Genomic DNA, 25,730 nt, shown 5'->3' on the forward strand with positions numbered 1-25,730 from the left:
TTATCATGTAGGTTTTTTCTTTAGGTAAAAACATAGTCTTGTTCTCTGTCCTTGTTAGTGCATAACCTCTCAAGAGATTTAACCTCTTTATTCAGCAGAGGGCAGAAGAGTACAGGTATGTGCTGGGAAGCCCTTGCTGGTGCATTTCTTTTTGGTTTTTGTTTTTTGGGTTTTTTTTTTTTAGTGAGGCAATTGGGGTTAAGTGGCTTGCCCAGGGTCACACAGCTAGTAAGTGTTAAGTGTCTGAGGCCGGATTTGAACTCAGGTACTCCTGACTCCAGGTCCCGTGCTCTATCCACTGCGCCATCTAGCTGCCCCTGCTGGTGCATTTTTAACAGCGATGACTGCAGAGCAATTTAAGATTGTATTGAAGATTAGGTCCATTCTTACTCTCCCCATCCCCAAATAAAGAAAAGTAATCTCATTGATGAGCATTCTCATCTCCTGAAAACTAAGGCTTCAATCCAGCTCCTCACAAGTCTCACCAAATGGTTTTCTGGGTGTCTGCTCATGTCCAATGCTCTCTGTAGCTTGATCTATCTCATAGCTTTACTGCTTCTGTCCTGACCTTGGTACCATCTGCTTCATCTAGGGCTGGACACTGGGCAGGAAGGAGTGTTTTTCTATTCCTCTTACCTTTTTTTACCCCTGGGTATTTTAAGAGCCCATTTCTCTGATAACTTTTGTGAATCGCTGGAGTATTAAAGAAGTTATCATGGGTTTGTTTTTTTCCCTGAGTAGGATCCTTGTAATTTGATGTTGACACTTAGTGCTGATGTTTAACTTTTGTCACCTTGGGCTCAATATTTTTACAACATTGGCAAACCTCATTACAATGTTGCTAGTTATTAATACAGGCTTAGATAGTGGGGGTAAATCATATTCTTCAGAACATTCCATAAAATTCCAAGAAGAAGAAGTTAATGCAACTTCAGAGAATTGACAAGTATTTGTTCATGGACAAATTACTCAATATGTCAGACCCTCCATTTCATTATTTGTAAAATGGGAATGATAATATCTATACTACCTGTCTCCTAGGATTGTTGTGAGGAATGCTCTTTGTAAACTTTGCTATATAAATGTATTATTAATAATCTACATATGACATCTAGTCCTGTCATTCAATATCAATGTTTAAAAGGGGTTCTATTGAATTTTCCATGGCAGCCATTCACTCAGATGTCTCTTTAACCTTCCCTCATTACATAACCCAGGTATCTAAACTTGCTATGACTTTTCTCCTTCTCTGTTTAATAATGACCAAGTCATTACATACCTAGCTCCACCTTTCCTCTGACTGTAACTCTCCCTTCCCCTCCAATGATATCCTAACACATGCCTCATCCAGGTCCCTCCCTTTCTCTCTGTCCTTCCAAACCCAACAGGGCTCTCTGTCATCCATTCCTTGGAGAACTAAGAACCACAGGGAGCTTCTCAGACCCATGACCAGATGGACCTGCTGTCTCCTAGAACCACAGCAAGTAAAATAAGTGAGGAGAAATTACCCTGGTCTAAGGCATGACAGGACTCAGACAGAGGGGGAATGGCAGGGAGAGTGGGGGGGGGAGAGAAAGGAAGAGGGAGAGAGATAGGAAAAGGGGGGGGGGAGAGAGAGAGAGAGAGAGGCTTTGCAAAATAAGAGGGATGTATAATCTGTACAGGGAAGCAATTAATGATCAGAATAAATGGGATGGTAAAATAGTGCCCAAAAAAGATTTTTGTGGTTCAGAGGAAAGAGCAATTGAAAGTCTGGAGCCCTGGGTAATGGTCCTGACTCTGACTTTAACTTGCTGTGTGATTCTGAGCAAAGTGTTTGCCTTCTCTCTGCTTCACTTCTCTCATCTGCAAATATGAAGGAGATGTAGTTGACCTCTCACATTTTTCCAGCTTTATCATTCTGTGGGAAATTATGCCCAGAAAAAATGCTAGGTGCTGTGAGAAAGTATAAGAGCCAATTCCTGAAGTCAATCAAGGGTATTTCAGTCTAACTGAGCAGACAATACTGACCCACATGAGAGAATCATTGTTGTTGTCGTTCAGTCATTTTCAGTTGTGTCCAACTCTTCATGACCCCATATGGGGTTTTCTTGGCAAAGATACTGGAGTGGTTTGCCATTTCTTTCTCCAGCTCATTTTACAGATGAAGGACTGAGGCAAACAGGGTTAAGTGACTTGCCCAGGGTCACACAGCTAAGTGTCTGAGGCTGGATTTGAACTCAGACCTTCCTGACTCCAGGCCTGGTGCTTATGAGTCTGAGAACAGAAGGATTATAAAAAAGAAAAAGGCCAACATGGTCAGGAAAGATTCATGTATACTATGAAGATTGACCTAGACCTTGAAGGATGGAAAGAATTTAGATTAGAATTCAGGAGGGAAGGAAATGTTCTAGGTATTTAGAAGATCATGAGAAAGAGATGGAGTCAGAAAGTTTTTAGTTTTCCTCTGTCTTCTTCCACCTCTCCTTTTCCCACAGGAGAGAAAGCGAGAAGTGTGAATGGGATCTTCCCCCTGCTGCTGTTATTGGTGCTTGCTTTCCTTCTGATGCTGGGTCTGAGTAGAGGTCTGGATGATGACCCCCCAAATGAAAAGACTTTTGAGGAGGAGCATATAGACTATCCTAAGACTAACCGCTTGTTCAGGTACTGTAACTCCATGATGCTATTGAAAAGAATCCGGGGTCCCAATGACACCTGTAGACAGAGGCACATATTCATCCATGAGAAGCCAGACACCCTTGTGAGCATCTGCACAAATTTTTCTACTGTTGCTACATGCAAGTACCCCTCCAGGATGGACTGCCACCAGAGCCATATGAAGCTCCAGCTGACAGAATGTGTACTCAGTGAAGGCATAAAGTTTCCAGCATGCAAGTACCACACTCAGCCCACATTCAAGTCTATCCTCTTCTTTTGTGATGATTTAGGGCCTGTATACTTCTATAATACTGTGGATGATTCTTAGACCAGCTCCTTTACTTGGGACCTCCTATCTTCCATCTCTATCTGTGAATCATCCTCACTGATCCCTAGAATGAGTAAGGTGGGACCGAAAGGAGGAAGGGGCATGAAGGTAACCTCTTGAATGAAATGATTGTGGGCCAGTGGTGATAATATTGAATTCAAGAATGAAAAAGCATACACAACATAAATGTTAGTTGTATCAAGATAAGATGTGATTTTTCTGAAATGATTAACACAGGATCCAGGGGTTCCTGAATTCTCTCTTGGTTGGCCCTTTTCTCCCTATAGTAATATTGTTCCTTGTCTTTTTAATTTTTGGCCCTTGCCTTTCTAATTTTTGGTAAAGTTTGTTCTATCCAGGCTCAACCTTATGGTAGCAGCAACCCCTGCTTCCTCAATGTACTTGTTAAGTTTGTTTCATCCAGGATCAAAGCTTTCACTGAAGCCACAGTGATGCCCCTGCAACTCTTGGACTGCATCCACAAGACTTTTCATTCCCTCTCTCTCCTTAATCGATAGGGACATCTCTACACCCATTTTTCAGCCTTGAAGAAGTTATAGAAGATGGACCACTGCCCCTTTCTCCCCAGAAATAAGAGAGGGGGGAATGTGGTGGGACACAGACCCTAAGAAACTTAGACCTTAAAATTTAGCAGAAGTGAAAAACAATTCTTAAACTTTAGACACTGAAACCAAAGATTTCAGAAATAAAAACAATCTGTGTTTCACACCTCAGGAATGTAATGTTGCCAATACTAGGGTTTCATGCAGACCCTGGGATATTTAGAGACATTTCTATCTATGATATAAACACTGATAAGCATATCAAAGTCTGCAAGAATGATATGCAAGTTCCATACGTTTGAGATTTGGATTTTTTGTACACCAACAAGATGTGTGACAGCTCATCAGTCAACCCCAAAACATCCCCACCCCAATTATTTTGCAATCCCCTTATTTGGCACAGAGCCTTCTTTGTCTGAAGTGTGTACAAGGTCAACTTTCCTTCCATTCAGGGGGACAGTCTCTATCTTACTGTCTCCTGGCCATGTATTTCTTTCTCCTAATAAATCTCTCTATTTTACAAGATTTGCGGCGAGCCTGCCAATTCTCTGGATGAGTTAGCCCCTTGATCTAGGTCTCAAGCTCCACCCACAACAGTGGGACTGAAGGGAGGGAGGAGCATAAAGGTGATCTCTTGAGTGAAATGGTTGGGGCCAGTGGTGATCCTTACAGAGCAAAAAGCTCTGCAGTACTGCTCAGCTACACTCTTCTCTTTGGTTTTTTCCCTTCAATAAAATAACTGCATGATGACCTGTGGGTGTTTTAGGGATGCTGGAGGCAAGCGGGCTTTATCTATAGGTATACAAAGTATTCTTATATTATGCGTTGAGTGGGTTTAATGGATGATTACCTGTGTGTTATCAGGGATACCTGAGAAGGGCTCCAGCACTCTGCAGTATGCTATTTGAAATTCTACTATTAGGACTTTCTTCTTTTGGCTTTTCTTGTTAAATGAAAATACTAGTGGACAAAAGAAGCCTTAATTAAACCTTACTAATCAATTATTATAAGAGTATTTATCAGATCTAACTTTAGATTGAGATTGGGTTGTATCAAGTAAGTGGGAGTAGAATAGAGACAATGTGAGGATGCTGGGCACCAAGGCAGAAAGTTGGAGGTAGGGAGTACATTTAGGGGGATGAAAGAATGAAGAAAGGCTTCTTTTCCCTCCCAGCCTTGTTCCTGACTTTCTCGACTTCAAAAACTTGCCTTCTCTATTGCTGGCTCATCCTGGAACTTCCCTAAACATCTGGAATAGGCTACCACTGCCCACCCACTCACCTGAAAGATCCCACTGAAAGACATACTCCCCCTCCCTTCTCACACTGGTGAGTTTCTCCAGGAACCTACCTCCATTTTATGTGGGCCTGCTTTCATTCTGCTCCTGACTTTGTTTGCACTTCAAAACCATGCCCCACTTCACTTCCCCCTCTCCCCTATTCCTGGTACTTTCATTCCTCCCTTTTGTATCTCTTCTTCCATTAGAATGTAAGCTCCTTGAGCTCAGGGTCTTTCTTTTTTTCTTTTCTATGTATACCCAGTACTTAGCACAGTGCTTGGCATGTGGTAAACACTAAATAAATGCTTATTTCCTTCCTTCTTTAATATTATTCACCTTCATTGGCTTTCTTACAGTTTCACTACTTTTTTTCGTGAGGCAATTTGGGGTTAAGTGACTTGCCTAGGGTCACACAGCTAGTAAGTGTTAAGTGTCTGAGGCTGGATTTGAGCTCAGGTCCTCCTGACTTCAGTGCTCTATGCACTGCGCCACCTAGCTGCCCCAGTTTCACTACTTTTTGACATGATATCGTACGTGATGTTATATCTTTACCACCTCAACTTTATACAAGTAGCCTTCAATATTTAAAATGAACCCCTTCCTCACCTCTGCCTTGTAGACTCCCTAGCTTCCTTTAAAGCACAATTCATATGCCACTTCCTATATGAGGCCTTTCCTTATGCCCTTCTTCCCCCACACTCCCAGTTATTAGCACTATTCCTCTTGAAATCACTTTGTATATATTTTGCATTTACTTACTTGTGCATACATTGCCTCCCCACCTCCCCTTCTCCGTCCCCCACCAATGTACGCAAGCTTTTTGAGACTGTTAGGTGGCACAGTGCACAATTAACTCTTTTGTCTCATGTAGTTTCATTTATGATTGCTTGAAATTGAACTCTGGAAAACCAGGCTTTGATAAAACTCATCAGGATTCAAATGGAGCTCTTGACCCTGCCTTAAACCCAAATACCTCTGGCTCTCACTGATTGGCCAATAACAGGTCCCAGCCCAAGTATGAGTTGGTTATTGTTTAGGTTTTGATGCCTCAGAGTAAGTGTAAATTGCAACTGTTTCAGTTCTGGCCAGAAACTCTTAGGGTCTTCCCCTCCCAGTTTGAATTTTTTTGTTGTTGTTGTTGCTGTTCTTTGAGCAGACAAACTAGGCCATCTTTTGGCTCAGTTCTTACCTAGTCTTAAATCACTGAACAGTAGTACTAGTAGTATGTCCTTCATTCTTAAGGAGGACTATGACATTGAGGTGATGTCATGACCTGTAGTGAATTGGATTTAAGTTAGGAAAGGCTGTGCAAAGTCACCGACCTCACTCCTCTAGAGCTATCTGGGCACAGTGGCAAGATATGTCAGGACAACTAGAGATAGCCCCAGATGTTTAAAGCAATTGGGGTTAAGTGACTTGCCCAGGGTCACACAGCTAGTAAGTGTCTGAGGTGAGATTTGAACTCAGATCCTCCCAACTTCAGGGCCAGTGTACCACCTAGCTGGCCCAATGACCCTGGAGGAGAGTGAGGTTGATGTCTTTGGACAACTCTGCCTCAACTCAAATTCATTTGCAGGTCAAGACTTCACCCGCCTGATGTCATTGTCCTCTTTGAGAAGGAAGGACAAACAAGAACAGCACAGTGTGCTAGAGAGTTAGGAAAACCTGAGTTTAAATCCTGCCATGGAAACTTTATAGATATGTGACCTTGGGCAAGTCATTTAACTTTTCTCAGCTTCAGTTTCCTCATAGGTAGAAATCAAATCATTAAGTCTTTTTTAAGCATCTACTATGTGGAGATAAATGCTGAAGATACTAAGAAGAGCAAAGACAGATCCCCATGCTCAAGGACATCATAATCTAATGAGTAACAAAACATGCAAACAATTATTTATAAACAAGATATACCCAGAATAAACTGGAAATAATCACGAAGACAAAAGTTTAAAAAGGTGAAAACAGATTCTGCCTTCAAGGAGCTTAAAATATCATTGAGGAGACAACATGCACACAATTTATAAATATGACATACACAGGATAAACTGGAGATAATCATAGAGGGAAGGTATTGGTATTAAGTAGGATCAGGAAAGGTTTCTTGCAGAAAGTGGGATTTCAGTTGAAACTTGAAGAAAGAGTCAGCTAGGTGGTGCAGTAGATAAAGCACTGGCCCTGGATTCAGGAGGATCTGAGTTCAAATCTGGCCTCAGACACTTGACACTTACTAGCTGTGTGAACCTGGACAAGTCACTTAACTCCAATTACCTCAAAAAAAAAAAAAGAAAGAAAAGAAAAAAAAAACTTGAAGGAAGTCAGGAAAGCCAGGAGGAAGAAGGAGAGAGAGAATATCAGGCATGGGGGACAGCCAGTAGAAATGAACTGAAGCTGCAGATGGAGTATATTGTTTGAGTAACAGCAAGGATACCAGTGTCATTAGATCCCAGAATATGTGGGGGGAGGTAGTAAGGTATAAGAAATGTGATCAATGATTAATTGAACCCATATTTTATTCCAATCATTATTGAGTTTGATATGATGCCATAGGAGTAGTGATGATAAGTTTTGTATGTTAGGCCCCAGAGCAGTGAACTGTAGATTGTAAATTCACTTGCTTAACCATAGGAAGGTAACTAGAGGACCTTCACCCTTGTTTTCCTTTGTTAGGGTGACCAAGCCCAGCATAGCAGAGGTGATTCAATGACATGGAAAGTCCACTAGCTATTTTTGTTGCTCCTCTGTCCCTTGTCATCCCTCTATTTCCCAACATGGGGAGATAGCCATGAGCATTTGACCAATGAATAACCCTGGTTGCCAGCCTGTGGCCTGCCTTTTTTTTACTGGCCCATCAGCTTATTTAGATGTTTTGACATCTGTTTATCAGCCTAGACCATGGATCTGCTCATCAGCTCGGTAGGACCTTCTGAGAGGTCAAGATAGGTCTGTCAAGTTCTACTCATCAACTCCTTTGTCAACCAGTGGGAATCTGTATTTTGTGTAGACCCTCCTGGAGGGTCAAGGGCAAAGTCTATCTATCAGTCAAAATGAGATCTGGCTTTTAGTTTGCTTCATCTGTATTGTCTGGGTATCAAGCACTATAAAAGTAAGGCCCTGGAGGAAGGGGTCATCTCAAATCATGAAGAATATCTGATGTCCACTTCATTAGAGGGGACCACGGACCCTTTTATAAAGTGCCATTGGCTCAGAGCTTTGCTTCAGTTTATTTTATTGTAGGTTGGACAATTTTGGACCCCACAGAAAACTAGAAAAATTAAAAGAGGCCAGGTTATGAAGGACTTTAAAAATCAAAACAGGATTTGATATTTGATCCTGGAGGTGATAGGGAGATACTAGAGTCTTTGGAGAGAAGGGGATGTATATGAGAAATGCAAAGATAGAATTGACAGGGCTTGGCAACAAATCGAATATAGGGAATGAGAGAGCAAGGAGTAGAGGATGGCAGGTAGGTTTTCAAACCTGGGTGACTGGGAGATCATTAAAGCCCTCAATAGTAATAAGGGAAATAAGAAGAGAGGAGCGATTGAGGTGATATAATGAATTCAGTTTCAGATGGGTTGAGTTTAAGATGTCTACAAGAGATTTAGTTTGAGATGTTCAATAAGCAGTTGGACATGCAGGATAAGAAATTCAGAGAGAAGTTAAGACTGTTCAAGTAAATCAGAGAATCATATGCCTAAAGATGATCATTGAATCCATGAAGCCTGATAAGATCACCAGGCAAAATAATATAGAGGGAAAAGAGAAGAGGACCCAAGACAGAACCTCAGAGGACCCTCCCTCATGATTAGCAACGTGTCTTGGATTAAAATTAAGCAAAGGAGACTGAGATGCAGCAGTCAGGTAGGTCGAAGAGAATACCAAGGAAAAAAGGGTGACAATGTCAAAGGATGAAGAAAGGTCAAGAAGGAGGAGAATAAAATGAAGATAATGACAGCACATGTTTCACAAGGTTGTTGTGAGGATCAAAGAGGATTCCATATGTAAAGTAACTTGCAAATCCTAGAGAGTGTGAGAAACTGGTGCTAAAGCTTCTAATTTATAAGTAACAATATATTAGAAACCCTAGCTAATTTTCCCCAAACTTGGGACAGAAATAAGGTGACCATATATAGTTTTATATGCTACAAAAGCTATATAAAATTCAGCTACCCTGTGATGGAAAGAGGGAGGAGAGAGAAAGAAAAAAGAGAAAAATAGCCAAATAAGAACTAATAATAATAAAGATGGTGATGATTATCTCATCATCTCCCATGGATTTAATTATCATCTCTGTGCTGATGATTCTCAGATTTACCTTTCTTGCCCCAACCTCTCGGCTGACCTCTAATCATGCATCTTCAACTGCCTTTCAGCTATCTCAAACTGGACATTCAGTAGATACTTTACTATAAACATCCAAAATAGAATTCATTGTCTTTCCCCCTAACAATCCTCTTCCTATTTTCCCTATTACTGTTGTCAAGTCCTGAAATAAATCAGTCATGAGTTGAGAAATAAAGCATCTTTACTTGAGATGATGGTAACAAACCTGCCACCTTGGGGAATGTCTCATGAATGCAGAGCACAATGGATTTCCCAACCAAGAGAACCATGTAAAGGTTCTTATACTTTTAGGAGGGATAGAAGAGGAGGTAGTATGAGATAGTAAGGCCTAGTCATGAGATGCCAGCCACCCATGACAATCTAAGCAAGGAAAACCACTCCTTTCATGCCATGAATCCTAACTGAAGGGATAAGGACATCAGTCTGGCTCAAGGTTTTATGGTGGAGACTTAAGGTGCGGCTCAATTCAAACTAATCAACACTATCTTAAGGGCAGAAATGCAAGGACATTCCTGGAATTCCGACATTTTTAGGATGATTAAGAGACTGTGGTGGTATTCACAATTTTCTGTGATTGTAGAGGGCAGCATTATCCTCCCAGTCCCTCAGGCTCACAACCTAGACATTATCCTCAATGCCTCACTATCTCTCACCCCCTATATCTAAGCCATTGCCAAAGCCTGTCAATTTCACCTCTTCAATATCCCTCATATATGCCTCCATCTCTCTTCTGACAATACCACTATTTTAGTGCAGGCCCTTGTTACCCCATGCCTGGACTATTGCGATAGCCTGTTGGTGGATCTGCCTGCCTTAGTTCTTTTCTCACTCCAATTCATATTTCTATCTAGCCACCAAAGTGATTTTCCTAAAACACAGATCAGACTATGTCCTTCCCCTATTCAATACACTCCAGTGGCTCCCTATCACCTTTAGGATCAAATACAAAATGCTGTTGGGCATTCAAAGTCTTTCATAACCTAGCGCCACCCCCCCCCCCCTTTTCAGTCTTCTTACACCTTGCTCTCTTCCAAGTACTCTGATCCAGTGACGTTGGCTTCCTGGCTGTTCCCCAAAAATACACTCCATTTCTCCAGGCCATCTTTGACTGTCCCTCATGCCCAGAATGCTCTCTCTCCTCAATTCTGCCTACCAATTTCCCTGGCTTCCTTTAAGATCCAACTAAAATCCCACCTTTTCTAGGAAACCTTTCCTAACCCCTCTTAATTCTAGTGCCTTCCTTCTGTTAATTATTTTCTATTTATCCTGTATGTAGCTCGCTTTGTGTATATATGTTTGCATGTTGTCTCCCACATTGTGATATTATCTCCTTGAGGTCAGGGTAACTAAATTAGAACTGTTAAAGGTAGTTTCTGTGTCTTGCACTTTGTTCATATCTTCCAGGATGCCTAGCACAATTCCTTGAACATAGTAGATGCTCAACACATTCAATATCATTGGCATATTTTTTCCTTGTTACTATTTTGTCACCACTTTAAGCTGCCTAATGAAAGACAAATGAACAACTTTCTTAATGTACTGAGGAAATTTAAGATGCCACTCAAGCGAAGACCTAATTCTTTGTTACACTAACAAGACCACCCAAACTTCTCTCTCTTCCCCAAAATGAATGAGTTATAATACTAATTTCTGGGACCAGTACTAATGTTCATACTGGAAATCTCATTCAAGGCTCCCTCATATTAGTAGACTTTAAATGAAAAGCCTAGGACTTCAGATTTTATCATAAAAGCAATAGGGAACTTGTAAAGTTTTTTGAATAGGAAAATGGCATGGCCAGACCTATGCTTGAGGATTATCAATTTGGCAGCTACACAGTAGATTGAATAGAGAGAGGAGAGAATGAAAGCCAAGAGTCCAATCAGGAAGCCCTTGCAATATTATTGTTTAGGTGAGAAGGAAGCAGATCCTGAAAAAAGAGAGGTGATCGAGTTAGGGATTATAAAATTCCAATAAAATAAATGTCAACTATTATTACAATATGTGAAAATTGTCCCTTTCCTCCGGTTCACTTAAAAGTGGATCCTAGCACTAGCTGACCAGCACCTCATCAGACCCAAAAGACATGATAAATCTTAAGTAAAGCGAGAATTGTATATATGAACATTTATAAGTATGTGTGCATGTGTATTAATATGTGCATGCCTATGTATATGTATATTCAAGCTGTTTATTGTGTCTGGGTATTATTTGCCAAAGTGAAAAAAAAAATCCTTGGTAGCTGTTGAAATAACTTTCAGTACTGTGGGGATAAAACTATTCATTAGATAGTCAAGACCTCCAGAGGGAGGATATTTTGATACCCTGATGGATTTGTGATTTCATTTCCGTGTGTACTCCTTTCTCTTATACAAATTCATCTCCTCCCATGTCTTCTCATCTTTTGCCTTTCTTGTCCATGCCTTTGCATAAATCCTCCATAGAGATAGATTTCCTAAGCCCTGGAGTTTCATAAGATCCTAAAAAGACAGATGAAACTTCGGAAATCATCTAGTTCAATTCCCTCATTTTATAGTGGACAAAACTGAGGCCCATGGAGGGTAAGTGATTTGTCTAAGACTGTACAGTTTAGGGGTGGAATTTGAACCCAAGTCCAGAGTCCACGTTCCTTCTAGGCTTTCTTTTGTTGTTGTTCATTTTGTTTTTGTTTTTTAAAGATTTAAAAGAATCCCTGACTGTTCATCTCCTCTCATTCTTACCACATGAATGGACTGTTTTTCTAGTAATTACTGTAATAGTCATATGTAATATTGAAGTACCTTTATATTTTATATTTTGTTCATTCCCTCTTCACATTACTCATCTCTTACATGTTCTTTTTTTCCAGCTCTTTTGTTGTAAATCAAAGAAGATTGAACATAGAGTCAGAAATAGTCTCAAACTCTCTCTAGCTCAGAGATTAAATTTGATAGAAATGGATATAAAGCCCCACACTTAAATTGGGGGCGGGCGGGGCAGAGAGGAACTCTGCATACTTGAAGGATGGAAGAGATCTACACAGAGACCTAGATCTATGTGGAAACTTTATTGTTGTTGTTCAGTCATGTGTGACTCTTCCTGACCCCATTTGGGTTTTTCTTAGTAAAGATACTGGACTGGTTTGCCATTTTCTTTTCCAGCTCATTTTATAGATGGGGAAACTGAGGCAAACAGGATTAAGTGACTTGTCCAGTATCACATAGCTAAGAAGTATCAGAGGCCAGATTCGAACTTGTCTTCATGACTCCAAGCCTAGCATTTTATCCACTGGGTCACTCAGGTGCTTGCAGAAACTACAAACCCTATATAAGTTACTAGCATTAAAATACCTACACAACCTGACTCCCACCTGTCTTTCCCAACTCATTGGTCATTATTCTCTTTCCCTATTTTGTGATCCTGCCAAACTGGCTTTCTCTTTGTTTTTCATTTATGACTCTCCATCTCCCATCTAATGCCTTTACATTGGCCATCCCCTATGCCTAGAATATACTCAATTTTTACCTCCTCCTCATGGAATTCCTCACTTCCTTTAACATACAGCTCAATCACCATCTTCTTCATGAGGCCTTTTCTGATTGTTCCAACTGCTAGTGGCCTCCCTCACAAACCACCTTGAGATATATCTATATATATGTATAGATATACATACACATATATACATACATACACACACACACACACACATATATATATATATATATATACATATTATATTATCTTTGCTGTCACTTGTTCTTTATGTCCAAAGTATGTATTTTCCCCCATGATATTTGGTTGGAGTTACTACCCCCTTTCTTTTTAAAAATTTTTTAAAATTTATTTTTAGTTTATGGAATAAAACAAGCATTTCTATAACATAGTATAATAAAAAGATGATTGCATATCAAAGTGCAAATCTGTTCTGTATAACTTGCTATTCCTTTTAAATATATAATAAAGTTATCCATGTAAATTTCACTTTTTCTTCCCTGCCCCCCCACCCTAGAGATGGCTACCAATAGACACAAATGTGTGTGTGTACATATATGCGCATATGTGTATGTGTAAACTCATTCTACACATACTTCTATTTATCAGTTCTTTCTCTGAATGCAGTTATCATTTTCCTTCATATGTCCCTTGTATTAACTTGGGTATTTATAATGGTCAAAATGACATATTTACTCAAAGTTGTTCTTAAAACAATATTGCTATTACTGTATATAACATTCTCTTGGTTCAGTTCATATTGCTCTTCGTTATTTCATGCAAATCTATGCATGCTTTTCTAATATCATCAAGTTCATCATTGCTTATAGCAAAGTAGTATTCCATGACAATAATGTACCACAATTTGTTCAGCCATTCCATAATTGGGAGGCATCCTCACAATTTCCAGTTCTTTGCCACCATAAAGAGAGCTGCTATAAATCTTTCAGAACTTATAGATACCTTTCATTTTTCCTTAATAATCTTGGGAAACAGATCTAATAATGGTATTGCTTGGTCAAAGGGATAGGCAGTTTAATAACTGGGCATAATTCCAGATTCCTTTCTAAAATGGTTGGATCAGTTCCACCAACAATGAATTAGTGTCCTAATTTTTCCACATCCCTTCCAACATTTCTCTCCTTCCCTTTAAATCATTTTAGCAAATCTGATAGGTGTAAAGTGGTATCTCAAAGTTGTTTTAATTTTTGTTTCTCTAATCAACAATGATTTAGAGCATTTTTTCACATGACTATAACTTGGTTTGATTTCTTCATTGGAAAATTGCCTTTTCATATCCTTTGACCATTTATAAATTGAGGAATGACTCATATTCTTATAGACATGACAAAGTTCTTTATATATTTAATATATGAAACCTTTATCTAAGAAACTGTCTATAAAAATTCCCCCCAATTTTCTGCTTTCCTTCTGATTTTTCTACATGTTTATTTGTATAAAACCTTTAAAATTTAGTGTCATAGAAATTATCCATTTTAAACCTCACTCTGCTATCTAATTCTTGTTTATTCATAAATTGTTTACCTATCCACGGTATAATAAGAACATGCTCCATATTCTTCAAGTTTTCTTGTAATGTCTCTCTTTATATCTAGGTCATATATCCATTTTGACCTTATTTTGGCAAATGGTGTAAAATATTGGTCTATGCCCAATTTCTGGTGAACTGTTTTCCCAACAATTTCTATCAAATATTGAATATTTATCCCCAAGTCTTAAATCTTTATACTTGTCAAATGCAAGGTTACTATATTTATTTGCTGCTGTAATTTGTATGTCTACTATGTTCTACCTTTCTAATTCTTAGCCAGTACCAGATAGTTTTGATAATTACTGCCTTATAATATAGTTTAAGATCAGGTACTGCTAAACATTACATTTTTCTCTTTGTTTCCTTTGATATTCTTTACTTTTTGTTCTTCCAAGTGAAATTTGTTATTATCGTTTCATTATTCCCTTTCATATTTTATCTATGACAACCAGGTTCCAGAAACCATAAGGAAAAATAACCAGTATAAATGTATCTACAGAAAAAAAATAATCAGTAGCAAAAAGAGTTTTGGAGTAAGTGTTGGAGGCCTAGTATCTAGACCTCAGTATGCTACTAAGTGGATATATGACTTTAAATAATTTACACAAATGTTTGGGCCTCATTTTTTCCTGCTGTCATGTGGAAGTGCAATCCTTATACCACCTGCCTCTCAGTGCTATCTTAAAGATCAGCAAGATCATGTGTCTAAATTTTTGAAAAGTACAACTTGTTATATTAATGAAAAGGATTAAAGAATATGAGCCCAGATCTCTTGGTTAAATCACTGGGACTCAGATTCCCATGATCTGAGTTCTCTGATGAATGCAGTTTATCTGATAAGTTTTGCATGTATATGATGCTCCCCTGCCTTCTGAAATGTTACCATGTTAATGGCCCTTTTGCTGTTGGTCCACTATGGTCCCTAGGCATATTTTGCAATCAGATATAAGAGGTCAAAAGGAAGAATTGTAAGATTAGGAGAATGCGGGGGATCTAGGGACATTCTGAGGTTTTGGCTAATAATTATTCATGTCCCAAAAAGCTCAAGATGTACCAGCAGGTCATTAATTTGGAACATATGCTAATCTTTTTCCCCCACTCATCCTAGACATTTGGGCCCCAGAGCTCCATGCATTTCAGATTATTTGATTAGAAGTATGGGATTTAGTAAGTTAAATTTGTTTTTTCCTGAGAATGGATGGTAAAACATACCTAACTTCACCCTAACCCCTCTTAGCCTCTCTTGCATACCTTTTCTTTTTTTTTTTTTTTTACCAATTACTCTTTGCTCTTTCTATCCCTGAATATTCCATCCTTTGTCCTTTCCCTGTATTTTTTTTTTGCAGGCAACAGGGGTAAAGTGACTTGCCCAGGGTCACACAGCTAGTAAGTGTCAAGTGTCTGAGGCCAGATTTGAACTCAGGTACTCCTGAATCCAGGGCCGGTGCTTAACCACTGCACCATCTAGCTGCCCCCCTTTCCCTGTATTTTTGTCTCCTTAAATCATCCTTTTTCAGATGCCCCTAACAGCTATATAGGTGTGGGCAATGTTTATTTCTCAGAATCCCCTTTGCAAGTGCTATGAATCCATGACTGGATTCCTGTAGGGTCAGATGAACCAAAAAATTTGAGTTGAAAGGTTCCTCATAAGTTATATAATCCAGTGTTCTTTTTTTCCAGGGCAATAAGGGTTAAGTGACTTGCCCAGGGTCTCACAGCTAGTAAGTGTCAAGTGTCTGAGGCCGGATTTGAACTCAGGTCCTCCTGAATCCAGGGCAAGTGCTTTATCTATTATGCCATCTAGCTGCCCCTATAATCCAATGTTCTACCCAATTCAGAATCTTTTCCAAAACATCCCTGACCATCATTCACCCTCTATGTGAATACCTTCAGTAATGAGACATTTGCTTTTGAATTCCTTGTTGGGAAGGTATTAAACCAAAAATTAAAATCACAGGGTTACAGAGAGATCTCAGAGGTCATTAAGCATCACTCTTACCCCAGTGCAAAAATCCTGGCCACAATAATATCCTACAAGTGATTATCCAGCCTCTACTTGAAGACCTCCAGTAACAAGAAACTCAGTGCTTCCTGAAACAACTCATTCCATTTTTGGACATCTTCAAGTCATGTCCTGGGAGTACAACAAAGAAACAGTCACTCCTCTCAATGAGATTACATGCTAAATAGGAAGAGACAAAAATATAAACATACATGCATATATATATATATATATATACAAATGTGTACATTATTAATATAAAATTTAGTTATATATACAAAGTAGTTATAATAAATACCTTTCAGACATCTGGAACTAGATATCCAACAGACACTCAATGTGTCCAAAACTAAACCCATTATCTTTCCCCCTAAACCTTTCCCCCTTCCAAACTTGGAAGGAAAGTAAGAAGGAAATAAGCATTTATTAAGCACCTATTGTGTGTCAGGCACTGTGCTAAGATCATCTCGTTTGATCCTCACAAAAACCTGGGTGGGGGTAGTTGCTATTATTATTTCCAGTTTACAGTTGAGAAAACTAAAGCAAACCCAGGATTATAAAGTTAGTAAATACCTTAAACTGGACTTGAATTCAGGCTTTCCTGACACCAAGCCTAATGCTCTATATATACTATGCCACCTAGATAGCTCATTTTTCCTTATTACTGTCAAGGGTACCACCATCCTCACAAATCCCTCAGGCTCACAGCCTGAATGTTATCCTTAGTAGCTCACTATCTTCAAATCCCCATATCCAGTCTGTTGCTAAGACTTGTCAATTTTTTTTTTATGGTGAGGCAATTGGAATTAAGTGACTTGCCCAGGGTCACACAGCTAGTAAGTGTCAAGGGTCTGGGGCTGGATTTGAACTCAGGTCCTCCTGAATCCAGGGTCGGTGCTCTATCCAGTATGCCACCTAGCTGCCCCTACTTTTTCTTACTGTTTTACTCCCAACCCTAGATAGAGATTCTTCTCACTACATGGCTGATTCACCTTACTGTTTCCCCCCAGGTAGAAAAAATATATTGTAGTTATAGCCCTAGCTAGAAGGACACTTAGAGATTGGGTCTAGTCACTTCATTTTACAAATAAAGAAGCCGCCTCTTTATCTTTCCCCTTGCTTGTTCCTCATCTAGAATGCCCTCCTCTCTACTTAGCCAAACACTAACCATACTTCATCACTTTAGTTCTTAGCAACTCCATGAAGTTCTCCCTGACTATTCTGTCTCACATGGATTTTTCTCTATTCTGAAGTCCTATAGAACTTTATTGTCTATACATAAAGGCATCTAGGTAGGATGGTGCCGTAAAGTTTGAACTCTGACTCAGACACTTACTGGCTCTATGTCTTTGGGCAAATCCCTTAACCTCTCTCAGCATCAGTTTCCTCTTCTGTAATATGAAGGATGATAATAACATCTATCTTATAGGGTTATTGTAGGAATCAAATGGTATAACATATGTGAAATACTTCACAAACCATAAAACATTACATAAATGCTTGCTGTTATTTTTATTATAATAATTATTAAATTCATTTGGGACTCTCTGTGTGGTATATTTGGTACCAATGTTTTGTATTATTTTGTTCTTGCATTGTTACACAATTTTTTATGTGTGTACAACAGCAACTCACAGAAGCTGGAAAAGACCTTACATATTATCTAGTCCAATGGTTCTTTTTACAAAAGAAGAAATTCAGAACTATAGAAGTAGGACCCTGGTCTTGCTTCCCTAAGTATATTGTAAGGTCAATTAATCATTCTATGATGTAATGAAAAGATTGCTATAAGTGTCTACTGAGTTCTGGGGATACAAATCCAAAAGTGAAATAGTCCCTCACCTCAAGAAGCTTATATTCTATGGGGGCAGAGCAGTGCATGCACATTCTATGTACTCTATGAACACACAATTACTTTATGTACTCTATGAGCAAATAATTACATGCTAAATAAATAGAAAGTAATGGGCATGGGAAGATTTAGAAAAAGCCTCATGCAGAAAGTGGACCTTTGAATGAAACTAGAGATTTTTAAAAGTGAATGTAAAGAATGAGTATGTTGCAGGTACGGAAATTAACTCATGTAAAGACAAGAAGAAAGGAGAAGATGAAATGTCATGCAAGAGGAAGAACAAGAAATCCAGTTTGGCTGAATGACAGGGGGGTGGGGTTGAAGTGCAGTAATATATAATGCTGGGAATGTATATTTAAGGCAGGTTGTGGAAGGTTTTAAATGCCAAACATTTAGTATTTGTATTTGATTCTAGAAGCAATCAGGGGGCCACTGGAATTTATTGAGCATAAGAGTGAAAAAGGCAGACATGTGCTTAAAGAATCTTATTTTGACAGCCATTTGGATAATGAATTAAAGAGGGAATAAACTTGAGCCCAATAGACCAATTATGAAGTATAATATTAAGTTTTAGAGAATGTTTCAATTTTTGTTTTTATTATATGTTTCATGCGTGATAACTGGACAATAATTATAAAATCTCTGCAAGATTCTGAATTTCCTTAGACATGTTTTTGAGAACTCTCATTATTTGATTTGATTATTGGCAAAGCTATTTAAAGTTATGTTAAGCTCAATTTTGTAGGAAACTTTCCAAGCTGATTACCAGTATCTGAAACACCTGAAGGACTTTACAACCACATCCAAAACTCTACAGATGAGACTTGTTAGTTGATCTTCAGCATCCACACCTGAAAGACTTTCACTCCACAACTACACCCAGAGGACATCCCAAGAATCATCTGAGAAAAGACTTCCAAAGACTTAAATGGACAGTTTCCTGTTTTCCTTTTCCCGTTGTATACACTGTTTATAATGTCCACTTACTAAAGGATTGCCCCCTTTAGTTTTTTTGTTTGTAATGTCCTCTTGCTAAAAGGGGAGTGCCCCCTTTAGCCTTTGTTAATGTGCTCAATTTCTTTTCTCTCTTTTCATTCCCTTTACATTGTTAGTCATAAGTATCTAATGTTATTGCTTCATTAAGGAGACAATTGGTTTTTTTTTGTTTGTTTTTTAGTGAGGCAATTGGGGTTAAGTGACTTGCCCAGGGTCACACAGCTAGTAAGTGTTAAGTGTCTGAGGTTGGATTTGAACTCAGGTACTCCTAACTCCAGGGCCAGTGCTCTATCCATTGTACCATCTAGCTGCCCCGAGACAATTGTTTCTTAACGAAGCACAGGGGGAATGTGATAAAATAATGGGATTTGGCAGATGCCCAGGGGTCCCACCTGATTGATTTAGTATTGTTTGAATTGGGTGAGAATGAGAAACTGACTAAATACCTACTTAAGGGTGATTGGAAGGAGATCACACCTGGCTGGCCCTGAGTGACCTTGTTCTCAGAGGTGGTGTACTACTGACATCAGCAAGAGACCATTCTCAACCAATCAGCTTGAAGGACCTACCCTTTGGGGGAGGTAGAGAGGAACTAGAAAGTAGACGTTTGCTCATGGAAGTGCTCTCTTTTTGTGAGGAATAGGTGCATGGCAGCAGATGGGAGAACAGGAGGGCCCCTCTTGGTCATTCAGACATCGGCTTGGTGGCAGAATTTCATGTGGGCTGCTAGGAAAGGAAAGGTTTCTTTCTCTCTGCCTATACTGAATACATCCAAGCTAGGATTTCCATGCTATAACGAATCTGTTCTCAATCTCTCTCTCTCTCTCTCTCTCTCCTAACTTATAATATATATTTTAATAAATCCTTAAAAGCCTAAACTCTTACTGAATTTATCAGTGATTTTAGCCAGCTTCCCCCCCAAAACTGGGGGGGCCAGATTAGAACCCACATTTAGATTTTAAACAACACAGAAGTTAATATAAGCATCCAGGTGAGAGGTGATAAGGACCTAAAATAGAATGGTAGATGTGGGGAGAAAGAAGGGGGAATATGTGAGAGATATTGTAGATGGAGAATCAGCAAGGATTAACAGATTTAATACATGGGGAAAGAAAGAACAGGGAGTTGAGGGTGACTCTAAGTTTGTAAACCTACTTGACTGGAAGGACAATGGTATCCTTGATAGAGATAGAAAAGTTCAGAAGAAGAGCAGGTTTTGGTGGATTGATAATTAGTTTGATTTTGGGCATGGTGAGTTCAAGAAGCTTCTGGGAGGGGCAGCTAGATGGCGCAGTGGATAGAGCACTGGCCCTGGAGTCAGGAATACCTGAGTTCAAATCCGGCATCAGACACTTAACACTAGCTGTGTGACCCTGGGCAAGTCACTTAACCCCAATTGCCTCACTAAAAAAAAAAAAAAAGCTTCTGGGACGTCCAGTTAAAAATATCATGGCTGGAGCAAAGTAGACTTAAGTTGGATATGTAGAATTGAGTCATCTGCATAGAAATAATAATAAAACTCATGGAATCTTAAGAGGTCACTGAGTGAGAGAAGGTAGAGAAAGAGCAGAACATGACTCAGGACAGGGTCTTGGGCAACACCCACAGATGTGACATGGATGATAAATAACAAAGGCTACTAAAAAGTGATCAATGAAGAAGAGAACCAAGAGAGAGCCTTGTCATAACAACTCAGAAAGGAAAAAGTACCCAGGAGGGAGATTAGTCTCAATAGTATCAAATGCTGCAGAAATGTTGAAAAGTAGCAAGATTGCAAAAAGACAAACAGATCAATCACCTTATACAACAAAGGTCCGTAAAAATTTATGAATGTTTTTGATACCTCTATGCAAATTATACATAATCTTTAAGCTGTATGGAACAAAAAGCTTTAAAAATATAAAGACCTATCAAAAAATCAAAATCATGTGGGAATAGGATGAGATACATATTATCCCCATCATCCTATCTGCTTCTAGAGTTATTCTGAGTATGTTTTCAGGGATTCTACACAAGATGAATTTACATCCTAAAACTTTTGCTCAACTACCAAAAGCAAGATTTTTTTTTATCCATTTCTACCATCCCAAATGGTCTATTTGGGCTTGACCTGTGGTAGAGCATTCTGACTATAACTTGACTCTAACATAGTGATGTCATTTTAGTTCTTTTCAAGAATAAAAAACAACAATCAACCAACTAATATAGAAACAGTGTATATAAAAATGATATCTTCAAATATCTTCATTTGACCAAAAGAGCAAAGGAGAAGCTTATGAAAGACCAGCATATCCTAACAGGGGGATACAAGATGCACACTATGTGTGTACAATATATGTACAGGGTAAACTATAGGTAATCTTGGGGGATGGAGGCACTAGCATATAGGCAATATAGGGGAAAACTAATTGCAAGGGGTAAGATGTGAACTGAAACTAGGAGGAGGCCAGAGAAGCCAGAAGGTGGAGATGATAAAGGAGAGCATTCTAGGCATGGGGGACAGTGGGAGAGGGGGTGCTATTTTTGAGGGACAACAAGAAATACATGGAACTAGGCAATGGCACTAGGAGTACTGTTTTTGAGGGGCAGCAAGAAATATATGGAACAAGTAAAGTACAGGAAGACTGGAAAGATAGGAAGGGGCCAGGTTGTTAAGGTTTGGTTTTTTGGTTTTTTGGTTTTGGTGAGGCAATTGGGGTTAAGTGACTTGCCCAGGGTCACACAGCTAGTAAGTGTTAAGTGTCTGAGGCCAAATTTGAACTCAGGTACTCCTGACTCCAGGGTTGGTGCTATATCTACTGCACCACCTAGCTGCCCCTGTTAAGGGTTTTTAAAAGCTAAAGAGAGGATTTTATATTTGATCCTAAAAGTAATATGGAGTCACAGCAGGGGAATAATGTAGTTAGGCTTGTACTTTAGAGAAATCACTTTGGTAGCTGAGTGACCTTCATCTTTGTCCTTCACTGTACAAATAACTTCCTGAAGGTCCTTCTGAAGAAAGCGAAGCTAGGACTTGGCCTCATCACACTGTTGGTAGTAATCTTCTCCAAAAAGATAGATTGCTATATTAATAGTTGAAACATTTATTGAGGTATTACTATGTACCACACACTGTGCTAAGTGCTAGAGGGAGAAATAAAAACAAGCAAGACAGGCCCTGTCTTCAGGGACTTTGTGTTCTAATGAAGGAAGGCAACATATAAAGGGAAGTAAGAAAACAAGGAAGAAGGTATTTGTAGCATCATGCTTTGAAGCTAATGTCTGGGAAGTGAGATGGAGGGCTAATTTCAAGCCAGTGAAGAGAAAGGTCACCTATCAGGGTACAAAGACAAACCAAATCACTTTCATCCTTCTGGGCCCAAATCATGATCCATTTGAGTGTCTAAGACTCTCCCAACCTTCCACCTCACACACATGTACATAGATATGCATATATACACAAATGTATGTGTGTATGTGTATGTGTTCATGTGTGTATATGATTTTCCCTTTTATGGCAAGGTCTTCAATCCTATGGGAGTCTCTAGTGGGAAACAGAGGCCCACCAAGGAGGGTAAGAGAGTTTTCTTAACTATGGTCTCAGTAGTTAGGTCTTGGTGTTTTGAATTTGTAGTCAGGATAAATAAATCCTGTCCACTATTCAAAATAATGTTAGTCTGAGTGCTTGCATGGGAGCTGAGGGCCTTTTTAACCTACTCTGTAGAGAGAAATAGATTATCTACATTATGATATCCTCAAGGGAAATCACACATGGAGAGAAAATTCCATAAATTCAGTTGTCCCCAGGAAAAAGCCTAGGTTCAGGCACAAGGTGAAGAAAATTATTTTTGTTATGTTCCCAAGATGGAATTTGGTCTGTGGAAACTCAGAGCTAGTTTTGAGCTATAGTTCTGGGTCATGTATTATGCTTTTGAAAGTTGATGTGTACTTTATTGTTTTAAATTGGGTAAATAATGAGAATCAACAGTTTTGTATATAATAGTTTCTTTTCTTTGTGTTTGTCAATAGATGTTTAGAATATAGTTTTTTTAAGGAGGAAATAATTGTCTTCCTTCATCCTCCCTCTATTTGAGCTCATTTCTTTTATCTCTCTTCTTAATCCTTAGCTCCTCCCCCTTCTACTGAGTTAATGTCAGCAGGCCCTACTGCTTTTCCCTGACACAGGGCAGGATACTGTCATTTTTCTACAGGCATCACGGCACCCGGACTGTTAAGGTGAGATGGCACTGGGGCAGAGCCACAGATGGCATTTATTCTTCAGTAACTTGGCATCCATTTAGCTCTTTCTAGAAAGAAAATATCATGGAAAATTAAAGGGAGAAACTGAGATTAAAAATAAGGTAGTGGTAAAAAGGCATACTGGGAAAAATAGCAGGGAAAGGAAATGGAAGGACAAAATCTACAAAGCAATGGAGCACATCTGATTTCAGGTCATTAAATATAGATTCTGGGGTCACAGATAACTGGTGCCCAGTTTCATATGACAAAAACCTAAAATACACAATGTCGCCCTTAAACTACAGGACAGTGTGCCCTATGGAGGGTTCTCACATTGCCTACATTGTGTGAGTTATATCTGAGCAAACCTCTGTTACTAAGGCAAGCTCATTTGGGACTTACCTTCCAAAAGCATCCCTAGGTTTCTATCAAAGTCACCATGCAGCCATGTCACAAAGGCAGGTGAGTTAATGAAGATGGTATCGGACAAATGTCAGCTAAGGCAGCTTAGTGTTATTAGCTATATGTTAATATGTATCCCTCAACTTGATTCTAAGCTTTTGTAAGAAAGCACATTAAAATGCCCCTGATTGTATGTATGTGTCTATAAATTCCTTCAAATACTAGTAAATGTTAATTGTGGGTTTGCATTGACTATCCATGCTGGTCTGCAGGGTAGAGGATAGGACAAGGTTTACACTGGAAAAAAAAAAAGGTAAAAGTTCTAAAGACCATGAACGGGAGGGGATAGACTTTGGAAGGGAAATCTCTCTTTTTTAGGTTGTTCAGGTTGTAGCGTATTTTAAGTTGTTCAGGTGGTAAATATTAATTGCAGGCTTGGGCAGGTGTGGTCCCTAAGTGACCTTGAGGCAGCTGGGTCACCTATTGGATAGAACATTGGCCTGAGAGTCAGGAAGGCCTGAATTTGAATCCTGCTCCCAGACACTTACCAGGTGTCTGGTTCTAGGTAAATCACTTAATCTTCCTCATCCACAATTTCTTCATCTGTCAAATGGGGATAATAATGGTACCTATCTTCGAGGGTTGTTGTAAGGACTAAATGAGATCATATGTGTAAAGCACTTTGCAAACCTTAAATAAGTATATACATATTAGCTGTTGTTAGGAGTGGGTTAGCTAACTTCAGGAATAAAATCCTTTGGTGGGATCATTTATATGCAGACATGGTCCTGTATGTCTTTTCTCCCATCCAGCAGGAGAGATGATCCTACCACTTCTGGGAATCCATCTCCTGCTGCTGCTATTGTTCCACCATGGGCTAGCAGGAAATCCCCTCTCGGTGACCAAGGAGCTCCTAGCAGAGCAGCTGGAACAGCATGTCAACAGAGGGCCAAGGTCTGCCAATTGGGCCTATAAGAAAAGGAGGTTCTTAGAGAAGTTTGTTGATGAACTAGAGATCTCTCTGCCTCCAGATGTGTACTGTAATATCTTTATTAGGAGCAGAAAAATCATGGTTTCTTCAAGCCCATGCAAGAAAGAACACTATTTTGTCCATACCTCCTGGGATAATCTACAACAGTTGTGTAAAAATAAAAAAATCCCATGTAAGAATTCCAAGAATAGCTGTTACCAAAGTACAAAGTATATGGATGTAACAGTTTGTCAGCTACTTGAGGGTGAACTGTTTCCTTATTGTGAATACACATCTGTTAAAAAAAGGAAAAAGGTGGTCATCTCCTGCAAAAAGCTGAGAGATGCCACTTCCCTTTTCCCTGATTCTGTGGAAGCAGTTGTTGACTAAGCCAAGGGGATGAATTGTCCAGTTCAGTAGGCAAGAAAGCACCCTGCCCTACTTTCATCTCATCCAATCCCATAGGCTATCCTCAGAAATGGGAAGGATGGATAGAATATCAGAGACATCAATCCTAGCCATGATGATGTTTGGTGAAAGAAACTGAAATTACAAGTTCCACTCCATCTACTTCCATCATTCTGTGAGCAGCAGGAGCTGGTCCTAGGTTGGGATGAGTTTCCCATCCTGGGAGCCAATTGGATAGAGTATCTGATTATATGGAGATGATGGCCAACAATGAAAAGAGGGGATTTTTTCCTTAATTTGCATCCCACTGCTTTGCTGAACTGAATAATTTAGCTAAAACAATAAAGTGCATTACTCTGGACAAATGACTTTTTGTGTTGTTTTTTTAAATAAAAACTGTCATTTATAAAGCCCCTTCTATGTACCAGGCACTTTATAAATATCATTTCATTAGATCTTTACTGTAACATGAAAGGTAGTTGCCATTTTTTCAAATGAGGAAACTGAGGCAAACAGAAGCTAAATGACTTGCCCCAAGGTCGCATAGCTGGTAAACTTCTGAGGCTTCATTTTAACTCAGATCTTCCTAACTCCAGTCCTAGGTCTCTACCTACTGCACTACCTGGCTTCCTTTCTATGGGACCCTAGGTTTGGGGTATGAAGGTTGAATTTGAATTATTTGATTCTCTTTCTTACTGTCTTTTTCTCTGT

General features: G+C 39.2%; 2 protein-coding genes across 2 annotated transcripts; both read left to right on the forward strand.

Annotated features, from left to right (window-relative positions):
* Window positions 1–1,453: 1,453 nt before the first annotated feature.
* LOC122739946 (probable inactive ribonuclease-like protein 12) lies at window positions 1,454–2,965 on the forward strand. Its single transcript, XM_043981674.1, has 2 exons — window positions 1,454–1,493; window positions 2,478–2,965. The coding sequence occupies exons 1-2, from the start codon at window positions 1,454–1,456 to the stop codon at window positions 2,963–2,965; spliced, it is 528 nt and encodes a 175-aa protein (XP_043837609.1).
* A 21,496-nt stretch (window positions 2,966–24,461) lies between these two features.
* On the forward strand, window positions 24,462–25,001 carry LOC122738497 (ribonuclease pancreatic-like). The gene has a single exon (XM_043980515.1). The coding sequence runs from the start codon at window positions 24,462–24,464 to the stop codon at window positions 24,999–25,001; it is 540 nt and encodes a 179-aa protein (XP_043836450.1).
* The last annotated feature ends 729 nt before the right edge of the window (window positions 25,002–25,730 follow it).

Source organism: Dromiciops gliroides, chromosome 2 (genome assembly GCF_019393635.1).
Source record: "Dromiciops gliroides isolate mDroGli1 chromosome 2, mDroGli1.pri, whole genome shotgun sequence".
NCBI classification, from domain to species: Eukaryota; Metazoa; Chordata; class Mammalia; order Microbiotheria; family Microbiotheriidae; genus Dromiciops; species Dromiciops gliroides.